The sequence below is a fragment of the Sceloporus occidentalis genome, unplaced genomic scaffold (assembly GCF_023333645.1).
Source record: "Sceloporus occidentalis isolate IW3139 unplaced genomic scaffold, rSceOcc1.0.p SCAF_7, whole genome shotgun sequence".
Lineage (NCBI taxonomy): Eukaryota > Metazoa > Chordata > Lepidosauria > Squamata > Phrynosomatidae > Sceloporus > Sceloporus occidentalis.
This window is the reverse complement of record NW_028316987.1, coordinates 25,720,890-25,741,310: the sequence shown is the minus strand read 5'-3', so window position 1 is coordinate 25,741,310 and position 20,421 is coordinate 25,720,890. Positions and strand designations below refer to the sequence as shown.

General features: G+C 39.1%; 1 protein-coding gene and 1 long non-coding RNA gene across 3 annotated transcripts in view; one reads left to right on the top strand and one right to left on the bottom strand.

Annotated features, from left to right (window-relative positions):
* LOC149309431 (uncharacterized) overlaps positions 1-20,421 on the top strand; it is a 102,384-nt gene that overhangs the window by 33,844 nt on the left and 48,119 nt on the right. For both annotated transcript variants that reach the window (XR_016281905.1, XR_016281904.1), the window contains exon 2: positions 9,848-10,181. This is a non-coding gene — a long non-coding RNA (uncharacterized LOC149309431). The remainder of the gene's footprint in view (positions 1-9,847; positions 10,182-20,421) is intronic.
* Positions 8,164-20,421, bottom strand: part of LOC149309432 (uncharacterized) — a 44,347-nt gene continuing 32,089 nt past the window's right edge. The window contains exon 5 of the mRNA XM_089532443.1: positions 8,164-8,592. Coding sequence (XP_089388569.1) covers positions 8,588-8,592 — 5 coding nt within the window. The 3' untranslated portion in view covers positions 8,164-8,587. The remainder of the gene's footprint in view (positions 8,593-20,421) is intronic.

The following is a 20,421-nucleotide window of genomic DNA, read 5'->3' as shown; positions in this document are numbered from 1 at the left end:
CAACTGCAAGAAAATAACAGATTAAGAGAACATTTATTCAACTGAATTAATATTTTATATGTTGCAAATTGGCTATGTAGGCATATCCATAACAACCTATATGGAGAGACTGGCTTCTTTTAAATGGGAAAAAAAATAGCTAATCAAACACAATCCTCTTAAAACTATTAATTAATTTCAATACATCATATTTGAATGACTTGCACATTGTCCAAATCTCAATGCTGTTTTGAGATCTGAAGTATATAATTCTGTGCATTTGAATAAGCAACCCACCACATGCAAAGATCTTTAATATTTTTTCATTCCTATTGCAGAAATACACTAGAATCAAATTTGCTTCCAAAAAAGAAAAGCATAATCAATTGAAAACCCTATATTCTTTATTTTTCTAAAATAAACATACGTGCTTTCTTACTGTTATTTCCATATACATAATGCATCAAATCCAATATCACAATTAAAATATATTCATTGAACACTTCCCATGTTTCTCTGGCTTAGAGTCTGTTTTACCGTATATCAGTTTCATCTTATTTTCACTGTAATCATTAAAGATCTTTCAGATCCTACATCGATTATCAAGTGTTATACAAGTAGTCAAATAAGAACATATTTAACTCTTCTCAGTGCTTACTACTTTATTGCCATCTTCTTTTGCAATATTCTAGTACAGGAAGCCAACCTTCCTCTTTTTTTCTTTTTCTTTGGTGTCTTTTTTGCTTTAGCAAGCTGGTTAACTTATCCATTCCAGACATTTCTGCTAATTTTAGAAGCCAATCATCTATTGATGGTACCTCATTACTCTTCCAGGCTTGTGCTAGTATTAATCTTGCCCCCAAAATCATATACATCAGAACTTTCCAATATTTTTTCTCTATCTGTGGAGGAATCTGATTTATCATATTTAAAAGATAAATCTCTGATCTTAATTCCAAGTTAATTTCCAAAATCTCTTTTATCTTACTATGTATCCTCTTCCAGAAAACCTTCAGTTTCGGGTATCGTCACCATGATCCAACTTTCTCCCAGCACTTCCAACATTTATTTGAGTTTGTTTTATATATTTTTGCAATTTTTGAGGTGTTAAATATCACCTTTGCTCCATTTTCCAATAGTTCTCTTTCAAATTTTGTGATTTAGTAATTTTTTGTGTTTTTGGTTCTTGTAGAATCCCAACTATCTAAGTCTATTACTTGACCCACATCTGTTGCCCATTTTATCATTACGTCTGTAATTTTGTCATTTTCTTGTTTTCTATTCAAAAGTTCTTTCTATCGTTTAGCAGTCTTTTTATTCTCCATGCTTAGAAACAAAGATCAAAACCCTATATTAAAATTTGTTCTCATCCATTAAAATTGACACTTATTTTTTTAATTTACTGAATAATTAAATTAATATTGATTAATAAATCTTGGCATGTTCTCAAACTGATTAAATCATGCAGCTATGATATGTAACAAGATGCATTATTTGCATTTTGTCCTTATAATGGATCATTATGAAAAACAATGCAATGCAGTACATCATGATATTGGGTTGGAACTGGGAAGCATGAGTTTAGATCTCCACTCTGTTCCTTGGGTGTACATTGGATGAATATATGGGCCAAGACTTTACTTGGAGCTGAACGAGCATAAATCCTCACCAGCTCTAGTTCAACCTCTTCCTCTCCTTCTCACTAGATGCACTATCCACCTCTGTGTCATCTGTGTACATCCCAAGGCCACTTAATTGCAGCAAAGTATCTAGGCAGCCAAGCAACTTGCATTTGTGCACCTGCAGCTGGACACACAAAAATTACATCTTCATCCTGGACCACTGGTGGACCCTCCAAAAGTCCGGGGGGTGCCTGCTTCTTTGTGTACCCAGCAGCAGGAACACAGCCAGATGTTGCCTAGTAACTCATTGCTTTCTCCCAATTGGTCATGTGGAGGCATCTAGGAGACATGTGGTCATACCTTCTGACACTTCAGAGATTAGAAACAGGACTCATGTGGCCAAGCAACACCATTGTGTGATCAGGAAGTCATTAATGAGGAAGAACCTACAAGCTAGGAGAGGATGCAGAAATTTGCTTTTGCTTTGGCTTATTGGGAAGGGTCCATCCTCTGCTCTGCCACCAAGGAGAAAAGTTGGAAGAGGGGAGAGAAACTGAGACATTTTAAAAGCAGCTGATATAGTGGGGTGACAAAAGTTTATTGGGGCTGTCTTGCCAAATTGAGATGGTGGGGAGGGAATATGAGAAGTAGGTGCTCTGGGCAAGGGTTAATTGTGGATGGAGACACTAGATTCCTCCAACCATAACAACTAAAAAAAAAAAAGGCATATGCAGGTATAATCTGCAATTACACTAAATTATTTCACCAACAAGATTACAATTATGTTGTTCCAGATCACCCTGGCATAGTACATAAAAAGTGCTATGGTCCAGAGTTACTGTTTTCTGTACTGCTTGACTTTTGTACTTTCACAGAAGTTTTAATTCTGTATTTGTGATGCAGCAGCTTTAGACAAATCTGTTTGAAAGGCCTGTATGCATGCTATTCAAACATGTCTAGCAATGTAAGCAGGGCTCTTCTGAGAGCTGAAAACCCAGCTCAAGTACTACTGGTAAGCAGCTCAAATAAGACCTCAACCTTGGAAGCAGAGCAGACCCTGTGTTTGTGTAGGTGCTCTAGGGCATATTGAAGAGTTTAATGTCAGTCAACCTGCTTCTTGGGAATAAAGTGTGGAGAGGCTCTCATTTTGTCTTGAAACAAACAAGATAGAGGTCCCCAAATAGATGCAAGTGGTTCTATTGAAAGTCTATGGAGTCCAGACCTTTGCCATAGTAAAAACACACACTGCACCTGCTTCACACAAGACAAAAACATTTGATGAATCTGGGATTAGTGAAGGCTCACATTTGACTCACACCATCAGCCAGTATACACAAAGATATAAATTTTGCAAATGAAATCAACAGCCTGATCAGGATGTTAAATTACAGAGCCGTGTCTCTTCTGCAAACGCTGCAAATCCAGGGATTTCCTAGAAAATCTACTGCAGGATTGCCTTAGATCTAAGTCTATGATGAAGCATTCCAGTGTTCCCTCTTAACTGAGCAACATTTGATATTTCTAATGAACCAAGGAAAGGTTTTAGCCCATGGAAGTGCATCACTATGTGTCACAAAAACTAGGGGACAGTTTAATATAAATGCTATCCATAGAAAGCAGGCAGAGAGCTCTTGGCAAAAGGGAGCAGAACACAGGAAATCCACACATTGCCTGAGAGGGAAGCCACCGTGGAACAAATACCATAGACAGCAATTGGAATTAAAAGGCCACAACTTTATTAACATAACAAAACAGAACAGCAACCAGAATGTTGGGTTGGCTCCAATGCATTAGGTCTGGATCTGTCATCCATCAGCCCAGTACTGAATGGATGAACCAAAATGCTTGGTCTCGTCCAAGCTTCAGGATGCCAACGGATTATCGGTTAGCACCCATGCTCCAATGATCGATCATGTGATTGATCGCATCTCCGCATATGCGCATCATCGCATCTCTATCCTTTGTCAACGGGGGATGCTGTATCGATTTTGCCCCCACAATGGCAACACCGCATCGCTCACAGCACCCCCGTGTCCTAAATGGACTCCCGATCCAGCACTACACAGCCCTGGAAACCATGCCCATCAGATCCAAGACCTATGCAACCGGCCACTCTTTCTGGATCGGGGCTGCCACATGGAACAAAAGAATAATGTATACATCTAGCCAAAATCTAAGAGAAAATTATTATAAGGTTATGCATAGGTGGTGTTTATTCCAGATATGTTGTCTAAAATGTGCAAATAAAAAAAAATGTTGGAAATGTAAAAGGAAAGTGGGTACATTTTTTCACCTTTGGTGGACTCAGTAAAAAGGCAAAGAAATATTGGAAATAGATTAGAGGGAAAATAGTATAAATGTTGAAAACTGATTTGGAGTTTAAACTTGAAATTATGTTACTTAATTGCTAAAAAAAACTGGTTGCAGGTTAAAAGAAAATTTTATAGCATTCCACTATGGATCTCCTCACAAGAGGCCTTTTTGGGTAGTGGAAGATAAATCAAAATTGTATAACATATAAAAAATATTATATGAAAATGAAGAAGACAAAATAAACATGAGAACAAGGAAAGAATTAAAGAAACAGAATAGGATATTGCAATGGAAGAGTTATTGTCTGATTAAAGAAAAGATTATTGGTAGATTAAAGAAAAACTTTATCATAGAACTTAATAAAGTACTATGGGCCCTAGGGAAAAAAAGATAAGTAAGTTGTATAAGATCTTATTGAAAAGAGATTTAGAGAAAAAAGAAATAAAGAATTATATGATAAATTGGGCTAAGAAACTGGGCCATAATATAGAACTAGAAAAAGGGGAAATAGCAAGAAGAACTAATAAATTCACAGCATCACACGATTTGAAAGAAAAATATTAGAAAATACTAATCAAAGGTGTTATGCCCCCCTAGTGTTGGATAAAATATATGTATTAAATAACAATAAATGTTGGAGGTGTAAAAAAGAAACAGGCTCATTGATACACACCTGGTGGAGTTGCACAAAAATAAAGAAATTCTGGTTAAAAATACATATAACTATTTTAAAATGTTGAAAATAGAATACGATTTAAATCCAGAATTGTACCTTCTGAATATAACATCAGTGTTGGGAAAGATGGAGAAAATATATATTGAGGAATCATCTTATACTTAATTACAGAAGTGATGATTATAATAGCAAACAATTGGAAAAAAGAACAAACACCAGGGATAGAGAATTCGAAAATAAAAATTTATGACATGAAAGAAATGGATAGGCCAACTGCAATACTAAACAAAAAAGATATGGATAAATGGGGAAAGGAATGGAAACCAATGACAGATATAACAAAAGAATGCTAACTGAACGAAGAAAGGGGAAACAAACATAACAACATAAAAAAGGGGAAGAGAAATGTTTGACATTAAGTAATAGAAAGTTGAGAAAGGGCGTTCTGGGCATGGAATTTGAGTGTTATTTTCATGATGTTATTATGAGATAATTTATAGAAAGCAAATATTACTAATATAAAATTGTTGGAGATGTAAAAATGTTTATTATTTGAAAAATGAGACTCTGAAAAAGAGGTGAAGAAAACTAAAAACAGAAAGGCAGCTCTTGGAGAACAGAATGAAGCTTGTTCAAGAGCATCCAGAATGTGCTCAGGCACACCCCTGACCATAACCAGTGACTGGCCAGATGGAGATATATAGTACTTTTACAAAGACAGTAACAAACATTGCTTATTGGGACAACTGAGAAAATAAAATAAATCACACCCCTAAATAACAAAAACATGGGGATGTGTTCAATTTAGATTTAGACACATTCACAGTGCTGAAATCAATGGGACGTCATCCCACTGATTTCAGTGGTCTTACACTGTGTATGATTTAGTGGTTCTCAACCTTCCTAATGCCTTGACCCTTTAATACAATTCTGCATGTTGTGATGACCCCCCAACCGATAGTCCTGGTTCCTAAGACCATTGGAAATACCGTATGTGTTTTCCGATGGTCTTAGGCAACCCCTGTGAAAGGGTCATTTGACTCCCAAAGGGGTTGCAACCCACAGGTTGAGAACTGCTGGTTTAGATCCTTCACACAGATTTTAAAAAAAATGAATGAGCAAACTTCTTGTTTGAGCTGTGTGTGTGTATGTATGTTATTAAACTTGTTCTTTCAACTGTAGACCTCTCTGGTTTCTTGCACATTGCTCCTTGTAGCTCCCCGCTGTGCAACCAAAATTAATTCAGTACATTTGTTAGAGATACTGGATATGGAGGACTGAGGGTTATGAAGCTGAGTATCACATCTCTTTAGCCTTAGAAATTTCCCATTTTAAAAAATATAGGAAGTAGTCTAAAGACGTACAAAAATCATGTAATGGAATCTAGCAGTAATTGAAATGCAACATAAGCCTTTGGAATGAAATGCAAAATAGCACTTGGCTGCCAGACAGGCAAGCAGGCAGGCAGGCAAACACACACAAATTATTCCTTTCATTGCAACTGTACAATCTGGAAATAAGTTGAAAAAACCTGGCAAAGACATAGCAATGGCAGATGCGGTCTCTGGAGCATTTGACAAAACTCCAGTGGAATAAAGTTGGATCTTCAATATATTATTTTAATTCTTAAAATGAAAGAAAAAGTGAATCCTAATCTCAAAGTAAAAGTAATGTATCAAGCTCAATGGTGTCAAAAGTGATAACTCCTAATATTCCACTCCTTGCTAAATGCATGGGGATTTCCCAAATACAAATTGAACTCTGTTTATAGATTGTAATGCAAGGAGACACAGTAGAAGAAGAATCGGGGAACAGGTTAGCTAGTTGTTCAGCATCTATTTTTGTGGTTGAGCAAGGGTGACCTCTGTTTCTCCGCAATTCTCTTTACTTCTTTTCTTGCAAAATGGGCATCGCCCTTTGCGCCCAAGTCACCTGCTGGATTCACACAGATCTGCTTGCCATTATTCTCAACAAATGTGAGGGAGAAAAGAAGAGAGGGCTTTGTTTTGATATTTCTGCATCCATCAGGGTGGGCAACGTCTGAAGCTGGACAGCTGCATTGGAGATTTCATGAAACTGTCAATAAATTGTCATGTCATGAATGGAGAACAGAATATCTGCTATCTCCAAGTTAGACCCCTGCAAGCATGCCATAGCTGAATATTAAAGGGGATGAATCACTGGGAAAGGATGTATTTTCGATACTTACACAACAGCCTCCAGTTTGCATTCAGAGTCAGTCCTAATAAATAATAATAATAAAAAAAGCTTTATTTCTAACCCGCCTTTCCAAAGATCAAGGCGGGTTACAGTGGTGGATTTTGCAATCCAACAACATACAGATTACAATAAAAACATTATCAAAAAAATTACATTATATAAAACAACAACAACAATAACAATTTCAGGCTAGCAGTGATTATAACAATGATGAGGGGGAGAGGGATCACAACAGGGCTATTGGGGGTATGCCTGTTTGAAAAGATACGTTTTCAGCCCTTTTAAAAATTGGGCTAGGGAAGAGGTCGAGTGGAGCTCGTCAGGGATCGAGTTCCAGAGCTTAGGGGCCGAGGTGCAAAAGGCCCTTTGTGTAGTGATGGCTCGTCTAAGAGGTTATACGAAGAGGTCCTTTGGCCCAAAAGGCAAAGCAACAATCCCTGGGGGAGCTGGGGCCTGCTCTTAGTGGCAGGAAGGCAAGGAAAAGAAAGAGAGAAGGAAAAATATATGATATTGTAACACAGAACTGCAATGGAGACTTATAGCTGGCAGATACAGGTCTTTCTCTGTTGTAACACCCTGCTTATTAAATATCTTCCAGGAAAGGCAATCTCCCCAACTCTATTGAAGGGCAGTGACCTGGCAAGTCTGCAAGGGTTGAAGTCAACAAAAACATAAAAGGCTGGGATTTATTTCTTTGTAAATGGCCTTATGCATGCAAAATAATTGAATTGAGTCATCTCATAACATTCGTATTTGAGTTCTAGCATGCTGCAGGGCTTTGAGTGTTGGACTAGGACCAGGGTTCCAATCCCTGCATGAAAGAGACCATGGGCTGCACCTGAAATGCAGAAATAATCCAGGTCAACAATGCTTTGGCTCCATGCTATTCTGGGATTCTGGGAATTGTAGTTTGTTGTGGCACCAGAGCACTGAGAGGTGGTTAAATGTCTCATAAAACTGCAACTTTCAGAATTCCATAGTATTGAGCCACGGCAGGTAAAGCAGTGCCAAACTGGATTATTTCTGCAGTGCAGATGCAAGTCATCCAGCAGAGGTCATGTTCTCTTTTCTCTTGTGCTCATGAGCATTGGTGAACAGCATTAGCAACATTTATTCATTTATTTATTTTTATCCCGCCTTTCTCCCAAGTTGAGACCCAAGGCGGCTCATAATACACACACACACACAAACACACACAAATTAAAACAACACTTAAAAAAACAATTAAAATAATCCAATTAAAACAGTAAAAAGTTTTTTAAAATACAACATAAAAAATTCAAAAACACTAAAACAATATATAATAATATAATAATAATAAATTGTTTATTTATATACAGCTTTTCCTGGCGATCAAAGCGGTGTACAACAGATAAAATTATGACCAAATGTCATGATACAATATAAAAGCAGTTAAAAATAATATTACAATAAAACAATCCAATCCAATACAATTATCTAAAAACAACACAATTATACAACATTAAAAATCGGAGGATATATACATAGCGTAGACAGTTGGGGAGTACTTTCACTACAAGGAGTTGGGAGGATAAGCTTGTAGGAAGAGGTAGGTTTTTAATGCCTTTTTAAAGGCTTCCAGTGTCCCACTGAGGCGGATCTCTTCCGAAAGAGTATTCCAGAGAGTGCGCGCTATTGCTGTGTAAGCTCTTTGATGAGTAGTCACCAGTCTCACCTTGGGGTGTTCGAGTAATAATTTTCCTGTAGTTCTGAGAGTGCGGGGTGGATTATGCAGGTGGATGATGCAGCCCACAAGTTAAACTAAACATAATAATAATAATAATAATAATAATAATAATAATAATAGAAAATAATGTAAGCATTAGCCCTTTGCTGCCCCTGCTGACTCCAGCCACTGGCCATCAAACCTATTCATAGCTATAGAATCTCCAGAATTCTGTCACCCCCATGAAATTTTCCGTTAAATTCCCCCAAATTTCTAGTATTGCAGAGAGTGAGACACTGGAAATTGTCCACACCTAGAACTCTTCTCTTGGCTGTGTTTGCATCCCATTGGTCACTTGCTTGCCCTCTTTATATGAATACCTCAACTGTATATCTTCAACAAACCTTTAAACTTATATGTTCAACAAACCTTTTAACTTACTGCAGTGCAAGAAAGTTTGGATTGCCCATGCCATCACATTTACCATTTCTAGGTACGGTTGTGAAAGATGAAAAGCTTATGGGGGGAGGGGGAATCAATTCATTTGAAATGTGACACTGGAGAAGGGTTCTGCAGATACCATGGACTGCTACAAAGACAAATCAATGGGTTCAAGAACAAATCAAGCCTGAATTTTCCTTGGAGCCAAGATGACCAAAGTGAGGCTGTCATACTTTGGACATATCATGAGAAGACAGGACTCCCTAGAAAAAGACAGTAGTAATTGGGATGGTAGAAGGCAGGAGGGAAAGAGGAAGACCAGATCCCATACAAATAGATTCAGTCAAGGAATCCATAGTTACAAATCTGAAAGGTCTGAGCAGGGCGGCTGATGACTTAGAGATCTCCCATTCATTGGGTTGCCATAAGTCAAAGTCAAATTTACAGCAGTTAGCAACAACCATAACAATGCTGGAAATTTGGAGGACTAAAGGAAAATCTCATTGGGGGACAGATTTCATATTTGAGGGGGAAATGTTCTCATTTCCTCCCTTAGCTTCACCTTTCTTGGATTGTTTTATAAGGCATCGTGTTCTGTTTCATGTGCAGCAATGCAACAGAAACCAGCCACAAGGCAGAATCTGCAACCTTGAGTAGGAGATTCCAAAATGAGATCCCAACATGTGTTGGGTTCTTTCAAGCAAAGACATACCAGTACTTTACATATCACAGATATTGTAGCAATAAAATTAAAAGAGGCAAATCAATCCCACTAACCTGCTATGTTTGATAAGAGAGACCCAGGAGGAAAGCAATCAGAAGGACTATCTTCAGATCGGCCATGGCTGGCGTCTTTTCAAAGCTAGGACCTTCTAATTCTCTCTCTCTTTCTTCTCTCCTTTCTTCTAGGTTGAAACTGAAAAGTGTGGCTCTCTGGACAAAATTCTGCATTAATATACTATCCGGTGTTCTGTTCCACCTCCCATCTGAAATTCCTGAGAATATGCCACAGATATCCCACCCATTGGTGGAATGTTTCAGGGGAAAATGGCAAAATGTCACCAAACGTCACTTTCAGTGAAACAAGATCTGACGTCCCTTTTCCAAGGCAAAGGGACTGCTGGCCCATGGTCTAAGAGCCCACAGCATTATTCCTATTTCAAGAAGTGAAACTAGAGTTGGCTTTCTCACTTGGAAGATCGAGGAGGAAGAATTTTGCACCTACAAAAATTTAGAAGAGGAGGTAAGCTGGTTCTTCACTGTATCGTTCAAACTGAAAAAATGGCGGGAGCATGGCATTGAGACCAGGAAAAGTGACGAAAAATGCAAAGACCCTTCATCAAAGACCTTTCATCCATAATCAGATATTTAAGAGGAAAGAAGGGCATACCTTTGTATCCTCTAACACAGAGCTCATTCCCACTTACATTTAAACCAGTCTGCAATTCGCCTTCGCTCTGTGTTGGCAAATCGAATCCAAAAGGTCTGTTGTTCTCACTATGAAAGCGGATATTTTAATTATGTCCTTGTAACCTCTTCTTTTTCGGTATGATTATCATTACCATTAGTTTGCACCACTTCAAAATGCGTGTCAGTCATCTGTGTGTCATCAGAGACATAAGCAGCAGCCCGGGCAATCCAGCTTGGGAAATATATATATATATATATATATATATATATATATATATATATATGATTCGATTCACTGATTTTGCAACTACTTGCCTCACTAATTACAAGTAGTTGCAAAATCAATTAATTGAATCGTCTATCAATTTTATTTTATTTTTAAATATCATGCACCCGTAGGTCACCCCACAAGCACAAAGGCAGCGCTGTGAGGGGGAGGGAATGGTGGATCTACCAAAAACTGAGGAAGGATGGTAAAAAACCTCTCTGCCATTAGTTCCTCCCTTCCAGAATGATGTGATTCAGATCCATCATTCCCATTTGTTGAACACAATGATTTCTCTTTTTTTAATTATAATTTTTATTGAATTTTCCATACATCGCATATATAGAAACATAATTTCTTCTTCATTCAGATCATTTGATAGCAAAATAACATAGGGTTTCCCTTGACTTCAAACTGATCTACTTGGTTTTAAGTAATAAACAAAATATCTATAACAGTTCCTTTTTCTGTATTTTATTTTTAATGATTTCAGTTTGTCTATGATTAAGGATTCTCTAAACTGTTTCAGAAGTTTAGGTACACTGATGGTGTAGTTATGTTGATCGTTTTTAACAAAAATTCTTTAGTTTTCCCTAGTCTGTATTCGTTACTTTTACAGAACATTTTTCTATCAAATTTGTTAATCTGTCTAGTTCTATATTGTCTAGAGTTTTCAACAACCAGTCATCTAATGTGTGTAGCTCATTTGTTTCCTGTCCACATTCAGAAGTGTCTGCTGTACGCCATGACCATTGGAGGAGGGATAAGTGGTGTCTCCACCCTCCCAACCTGTTTTATGAATGCCGAGAGAGTGCAGATTAACCCTCTCAGGGCATCATCCCCCACTGTTGTGGATGGTGCAGGGGCAGGGGGCTGGCTGGGGGAGCAAGGGCCACTGGTGCTTTGACCTGGGTGGCAGGGCTGCCCAGGACTTCCTGGGCTGCCCAGCCTGGCCTCTAGTTGCAGATGCAAACTGCTGTTTTGCACCTTTGGGCGGCATGGCCGAAGAATAGCAGGATCCTGAGTACAGCAGCTGGAGTCGAGTGTCAAGGATTTATCTAGACCCAAGGCCAAGTGCAGCAGCCAGAGCCATGTGGCAAGGGGTTTGAATGGTGTTGTCACTCTTTTGCTACCGGAAATGGTGGAGCCAAGCCAGCCTGTGTCAATCGCTGCATCACTTCCCACTGCCCCTTCCACTGCTGCTGCCCAGCCTCTGCTTCCCCCAAGAAATGGCACTGACTTCCTGCGCCATGTGGCCTGAAATAGGCCCAATGGGCAATCAGGGACAGGAGGCCCAGAAATCCCACCCCTTCCGGCCTCCCCACTAATGCTCAGCGTGCTTAGCCCCACCACCAGCCAATGAGATGGTACTTCTGCCCCTCCCCTGGATGCACTTTAGAGTTATCCCAGCTCCCTGACTGACAATCTTCTATTGATGGGTATGCATTACTCTTTTGAAACACTCATCCTGACTGACTGTTTGCCCACACTATGCCCATTAGAGAGACAATATATGATGTTTCACCTATCATTTTGAAAATACATTTGATTATTTTATACTGACATGAAAATTCCATACATGTTAACAGACAGAAGGAATGACAGATGCCATGCTTTGGTGGTCATTTTGCTCCCTGCTCAGGTAATGTTTGATTGTTATTCTGTCGTGATTTTTGTATTGTTTTAATTGATGGTGTAAACTACTTCCTAAGGGACTAAAAGGTGGGATATAAATATTTCAAGAACTAAATTAATAATAAATAAATATTGCACCATCCTAATTATAGTACTGATGTGTATTTCCATTTCAGCAAATTTAGTCTCACTGACCTTATTAAAATATCATAAATAGAATTGTCAACTAGATTCCTTCACAATAAGTATTGAAAGGCATTTGAGAATTGCTAGATTTATACAATATTGCCCTGTCAGTTTGTTTAAATAACCCATGATGTCTGCCTCCAAACTGCTCCACCCTTATCCACTCACCTCAAAACATTAATTTTTTTGAATTGCCCCTCAGTACTGAAATAGCAACCTACAAACAAATCACAATAAAAATACATGCTTGACTAAACAATAGATTTCATATAAATTTGAATCTGCAGCATTTCCAGACCCACCAACCAACAGAGTAGATAATGTGATCCTTGGGGATTCACCACAGTCATCTTTAACATTGATCTCCTCAAGGAGCAAGATGACAAAAACTGACTATAAAATCAATAGTAAGAGACCTCTCTAATTCTATGCTTTGCTAACCATAAAATTCAAGAAAAATCCACAGATCTGCTTTAGTGATGTGGGAGCAAGAGCCTTTCGGGTTTGTGATATTTTCCTGTTATAAATCCCATGATTCAGGTTTTATAATTGCTAAGGAAAAATCTGCTCCTTTAAAGTTGCAATAGACTGAAGTCTTGAAAACCATGTTTTGTGTTTGTAATAGGAAATAGGCACAGGGGACATGTCTTAAGCAATGTCCTTCCCTTTCCAGAAGGCTAAAGTATAGTATATTCAGCCCCATCATTGAGGACCTCTGCAGCCTTTTGCTCCACAAAACAAGCTGTAACTAGTTTAATTGATATATCTCAGTTCTATTCCAAGTGGTAATACCCAGACCACTTCCCATCCATGAGCAATCAGCTACCACTTTGCAAAGAGTTTTGAGGAAAGAAGGAACAAGTTGTAGCTAATGGGCACAAATACGTTACCAGTCCGAGGGATATTAGGGGCAAGGAAGGCTATTCTCCCACACCAAATTGCTTGAAAGTCACTAGTTTAACTAATGCTTTATTTGTACAACCAGTGAAATCAGTGAGAACAAAATTTCACTGAAGGAATTAAAATTAAAGGCACACTGATTTATATTGCAACTTGACTATGGTGTATTCTTGCAACAGAGGATGCACACAATATTAATGTTATCCATCCTTCAGACATTTGTGACTGTCAGTGCCTTCGCGTCAACTCTATTGTCGTTATCTTGGCAAGATTTATTCAGAGAAAGTCTACTACAGTGGTACCCCGGGATACGAATTGACCGCGTTACGAAATTTCCGGGGTACGAAAAAGTTAGATTTAAAAAAACTGTTCCGGGTAACGAAAGATTATTCAGGTTACGAAATTAATTTCGGCGCGTTTCGGCGCGAAATTCAAATCGGAAGCGCAGCTAGCGGCTTTCCAGCGGCTTTCCAGCGCCTTTTCGGGTTGCGAAATGTATCGGGTTACGAACGGTGCCGCGGAACGAATTAATTTCGTAACCCGAGGTAGCACTGTATTACCTTCCTCTTAGGCTTATCATATACAGGATTCAAAATCTTCTCAGTTCCTTGTTGGACTCTCAATAGACAAAAACATTTAGAACAGCCCCAGAATTTGTCTAGATGCAAGCAATGGAAAGAAATCATTTTTTAAAAAAAAAGCTCTAGAGGAAAAATAGCAAACGTCACTCCTTCCTCATTTCTGCTCATTTCAGGACCCTAGGTAAACTTTGGATGCTGTGAAGACTGAGTTTTCTGCAGTGAACTATAGTGTTGTTCTTTCTTTTGATTAATAATAAATTGTTTGGTTAAAACTAGGCTGCAACATGAGAGTTAGGCACTTTACAGACCGCCCAAAAGGGCGGTCTGCCGGCGCCGGTGTTTGCTGCACCAGGGAATCGCAGCGGACAAACCGCACAATTCCTTGGCGCAGCAAAAAGAACCCACAAAAAGTGGGTTCTTTTTGCGGTGTGGTAATAACACCGCAAGGCGTGCCCTTCAGAATGTAGAATGGGTGCCTCCATTTTGTACGTGCTCGGCACGTACTAGGGTTAGGGCATCCGGAAAGGACGCCCGTTCGTAACCCTAGTACGTGCCGAGCACGTACTACTGGTGCGTCTGGAACGTGCCTATGTGTGATGTAATGGTCTGAGCACTGGATAACATCTCTAGATATAAGGGTTCTTAATGATAATAATTCTTAATGAGAAAGTTCTTCCTAAAGTTTAGATGGAATCTCTTTTCCTGTAGTTTGAATCCATGTTATCTATCCCAGTCTCTGGAGCATCAGAAAACAAGCTTGCTCCATCTTCAAATCTTTTTTAAATATTTAAACCTTTCAAATATTTAAAAATGGCTATCATGTCACCTCTTAACCTTCTCTTCACCAGGCTAAACATACCACTTTAGGGCATAATTTTCCAAATCTTTTTCCGTTTTCATTGCCCTCCTCTGGACATGTTCTATTTTGTCAATATCCTTCTTGAAATGTGATACCCAGAACTGGAAAGAATATTTTAGGTGAGCAGTGGCATCCCTGCCCCTGGTGTCACTCGCTGAAGGGGCAGGGCTTCCAGGGGCAAGACTGGTGCTATTGGGGAGCAGTGGCACTTCCTGCGGTTGTGGCCAAAAGGGTGCACTCAGCCTTCTCCTTCGTTACTGCGGCATCATTCTCCTCATGAGTAGAGAAGTGCAACAGCAGCAAGTTTAGGAGGGCAGTGCTCAGCCTTCTCCTTCGCTGCTGTAGGGGCATTCTCCTCATGAGCAGAGTAGCACCATGGCAGCAAGGTCAGGAGGCTGCTACTATTGCGGCAAAGTCAAGAGAAGTGCACTCACTCCTCCTCACACCACAGCAGGAGAAGGGCGCAACCAGGTGTCACCCCACTTCTGGGGTGTCACCCAGTACAGGCTGCACCCCCCTCGTGAGGCCACTACAGTTGAGGTCTGACCATAGCAGAATACAGTGATACTATTACTTCTCTTGATCTAGACATTATACTTGATAGAGAGTACACATAGTGGTTAGAAAGCCTGATTAAGGAGTAAAGAGACAAATGGTTTGGAGAAACAAAAGCTTTATTATAGGAACTCCATTTTAAGATAGGGAAGTTACTCAGATTGCTAATCTAACCTACCTTCATTCTTCAGAAGTGATGAGAGAGGACTGTCAGGAAGAGAAGAGGTGGAGAGAGACCCCTATGAATATTAGTTTACATCACAGAGGAGTCAGAATAGGTAGACAAGGAGGGAGAACACTTTAGGTGACACATCCTATCTAATTTTATTACTACTGCCTGCTCTGAGGCATTCTTGACTCTTCAGTGCCAAGCAGTGTTGCATATCCAGCACCACTGCTCAATTATGCATGCACAAGTCCACAAGATTCATCTTCTCTTCTCTAGCTTCATAATAGTTTCTGGGCAATGGCTTGATAAAGAGTCTGCAATCATGTTTTCTGTTGGACAGTATTTTAGCTTGATAAGTCTTTGTTCTTGTGCATCTTTTATGAAATTATTCCTTGTTTCAACATGTTTAAATTGAGTACTGATCTTCTCTGCCTGAGAAATCTTTATACATACTTAGTGGTCTTCATATATCTTTGTTGGGGTTGGGCCTTCTGTCTCATAGTCTAACAGTAACATTTGTAGCCATTTTAGTTGTTTAGATGCTTTGTGGCTGATACATATTGTCAAGTTTGGGCTGATCCTGCCATGATATTGTGCTGGGGGAATCCTGTTTTGTATCATGTGTTTGATCCAACTGTGATGTGTGTGCATGGTTTCAACTGGAAGGTATGACTTGGTGGCTTGTTATATGTAAACATACTGTGGGATAGAGAAAGATGGAGGGTTTACCTCAAGTGTGTTAACTGAGAGGTATGTAGCATGATATATGTGCTGACTGATTGGCATTTGATCCAACCCTAATAGTTTGATGCTGTGTATAGAACTGTTGCTAGGTTGACTGACATATGTATGCCTGGATATATAGTCTTATACATAGCTACTGATTTATAATAATGTGATACATTGTTCTTACTAGTTGGAATGGTATGCAAAACTGGATTGTGACATTTTGAGGAAAATATAGAAACTGTTATGTGGGAAATGAACAGGTAAGTTAGATGAACAGTTGTATAGATAGCAAAATGTGTGATGTTTTTATGTGTTGAAATGTTTTACCTGCATAGTCTGAGATAGCTTCAGCGAGAGAGTTTGTATGAATTGGGTCTCCTGAATGCTTGGTAAAGTAATGTGTGGGAAGTGTTTTTCCTTTACAGCTTCCAAAGGCTAGTAAAAGGCAATTCTTGCAAACAAGCTAGTAAGATATGAGCTAGACAATATGACTGTTAGGTGGTTGGGAGAGATCTGTCTTTACAACAGTACAAGTGAAAGTAATCTGGAGTCTTAGTAGACCACAAGTTAAACATGAATCAACAGTGTGATGCATCAGCTTAAAAAGCCAATTTGATTCTAGACTGCATCAGTAGAAGTATAGTGTTTGGATCAAGGGAAGTAATAGAATCACTCTATTCTGCTTTGGTCAGTCCTCACCTGGAATACTATGTCCAGTTCTGGGCACCACAACTCAAAAAGGATGTTGACAAGCTGGAGCATGTCCAAAGGAGGGCAACCAAAATGGTGAAGGGTCTGGAAAACATGCCCTATGAGGAGAGTCTTAGGGAGCTGGGTATGTTTAGGCTGGAGAAGAGAAGGGTACAAAGTGAAATGATAGCCCTGTTTAAATATTTGAAAGGATGCCATACTAAAGAGAGAGCAATTTTCTCTTCTGCAGCTCCAGAGAATAGGACCCATAGCAATGAATTTAAGCTACAGGAAAGGAGATTCCACCTCAGCGTTACAAAGAATTTCCTGACACTAAGAGCTGTTTGTGGAATATGCTGCATCAGAATGTGATGGACTCTCCTTCTTTGGAGGCTTTTCAAGAGGCTGGACTGACATGTGTCTGGGGTGCTTTGATTGTGTATTTCTGCATTACAGAGGGTTGGATGTGAAGGCCCCTGAGGTCTATGATTCTATGAAAAGATTTCAGGATGGTCTATGCTGATTTTAAGATATAAAGGATAAATGGCATGTTTTGATTGCAGTTAATTTGACCCATGGCTCCAGCAAATATGACATGTTTTTGTCAATTTTGTATGCATACATTTTTCATGGGTTGGACTTCATTAGCTGATTTTTCCCTTCATTTTGAATCTTTTAGTAACTTCTTTCAGTTGTGCTAGTACTCATATAAAATGTTTATAGTTTTTAAAAAATTAAAATGCAATTCCCCACCCTACTTTAACTTATGTTTGGCGACAAGGCTTGCTGTGGCACATGCTCACTAGGAACATGTGTTATTTAGTAACTTAAATGACATAAGCAATCTGGTTTAATTAAGGATCCTGGGAAAGGAGGAAGAGGTCAGGTTTAGTAGCTTGGTTGGTTTGTTGTATTAATAATACCAGTGAATTGAATCAGTGTGTTCGTATTTATGGCATTTAATTGTTTGTCAACAAATATCTTAAACTAGAAAGTAAAATATCTCTTATCTCAATGAACCTCTGTGGACATATTATAAGGGCATTTTCTGGAGAGAGATATGTGACACTTTCCCCACTGTCTGTGTTGTCTCTGAGTAACACCAAGGAAATGTTTTTAATTCTTATAATGGCCTACTTTTTTCCTATTTATTTAACCATTTTTAAAAACTTGTAAACAAAGTACATAGGAAGAGAAATCAGATGTACTCAGAGAGACACAAAGAAACTTCTGGCAAATTGAGGTTCCACATCCATCTTATGAAGAGTGAAATGAGACAGTGGGGATTCCATTCCATGATTTGAAGGCACCAGCTGCTCCGTCTTCCCCTTCTCTGCATAGGAAGAAGGAAAAAGTGAATCTGGCAATAATTGGAGTTGTATCTGATGAAGCTTTCATCCCACCATCATCTTGTCCCATTCATTGCATGGGAGAGGTGTTCCTAATGCCATCAGCCAGCACTTACAATCCTACCTTGTTTTTCACCACTGCAGACTTTTTCATAACACAAAAAATATGTTAAAGAGAAAAAGACGTAATAGCCACATCTGCTGTTGTTCACCTTCAAGTCATTTTCAGCTTATGGTGGAAATGTCACTTTGGGGGGGGGGGGGCATAATTTGTTCAGAAAGGGGGTTGCCTTTGCCTTCTTCTGAGCCTAAGAAAGTGTAACTTGCCCAAGATCTCCCAGTAGGTTTCCATGCCAAGTAGGGAATTAAACTCTGGTCTTCAGTGTCTGTGGACGTCAACCTGCTGTTTCACTGCCATCATGTTAGTTTAAAGAAATGGAAACATATTAGTTTGGAAACATCCATTATCATACTTCTCTGCCATAGTGCTAAGGTGCTTCTTTGGCAATCTGTAGTCCGATGCTCTCTCTTCTGCATGGCCTCCACAACCCCAACTTCCTGCCCTATGCCCTACCCAGCATGTCTTTGGGGTTTTATTATTTTTATTTCTACCACAATTGCACAATTATGGCAATGCAATGAAATTTTTAAAAAGAAAAGAAATAGAAAAGGAAAGGAATCCAGCCTACTTGGGAATTGTGAGGGGAAGGCAGGAGAGAGGGAAAAGAGTAGAATCTTGCCCACTCATACCACATAACTATCTGAGAGGTGGAATAGCAGGAGGAGGCATTTATCGCATGATGGAAATCTATAGTGGAAAAGCAGCACATTTGGGAGGCATTGGCAGGTTTTATGTCAATGAAAAGGAGCATTCCAGGAATGAATGGAATATACAAAGCAGCATCAGGACAAACACAACATCGTGTAACAAATACTGGCCAAAGATTTATTAATCCTGTTGGAATTCTACTTTGTAACCCTCATGTCCATAGTCCAATACTCAGACTACTACACCACACTGGCTTACTAGCTGCATAGTACATTCTAATTGCTAGCTTAAGGAACCATGCATCTAATTGCATTTAACTGGCCTCTGCAGGTTCTGGCTGAGCCTCTACCTAATGCACAAAGTGCAAGGGGGGAGTGAAGGTGGATCTCCAGGCTCAGTCTTGAGAGGTGTCTATGCTATACTTCTGAAATCTCTTTTGTTTCCACCACTACAACCCAACATTTTCTCCCATCAAGTTCTATTCCATCACCTCTCCCCTTTCAGCAGTGAATAGGATTATGGAGGCAATCTAAGTTATTTTTTCTAGAAAGAGATAGAAACAGCAAGATAGACTCAAATACAGGGAAGGAGTGTAGGTGACAGTAAAATAATACTGTATAACTTTTAATGTTTTAATATTTTATGGTACTAATCACAGTTGCAGTACTCGTAATGTGGAATGGTATCTTCAGTTATATGACAGTGTCTGCTTCATAGATTCCATTGGTCTAGTCACATAAACACTAGCCAACTAGTCGGATACTGATAGCCATATAGTTCCAAGGCTGCTGTTAAGCTGAAATTGCCATAGTGTAAGTTATTGTGCCAATGTATATCATTTCAATAATGTGTCTGTTAAGGTTGTAGCCCTTTGCAGATTAAACTTCCCAGAAGAGGAGGTTAAGTGATCATGGAATGCCCTTAACAGAACATGGGAAGCAGTTTGGCATTTTAAATTAATGGAATATTATTCTTTCATCATTCCTTTTCTCTAATAATGTAACATTTACATAAGAAGGTTCTCCCCCTTTAAAGGGGGGAGTAGGAAATATAAAGAGTTGTGGGCAACAATAACTTATTTGACATCAAGTTACACAGGTTCCGTGTGTTTATTTCCTCAAATATTCAATTAAAATCTTTCCTTGCCAAGGCAGCTGCTGCTTTGCGCAGCACATATGCTGCCTCTTAGATACAGAGCAGCTTTCGAGAAACAACTGCCAACATGTTCTTGTAACTTTGGTAATCATTTCATGTCCACTATCAGCACTTTTAAAAATCAAATGCATGGTAAAATTATTTGTGTCTCTGGCATCACAAGGGGAAGTGGATCTAGAAAGTATATTTGGGCTGGTTAGTAATTTAGAGAGAAAGATGGTAATCTCATCC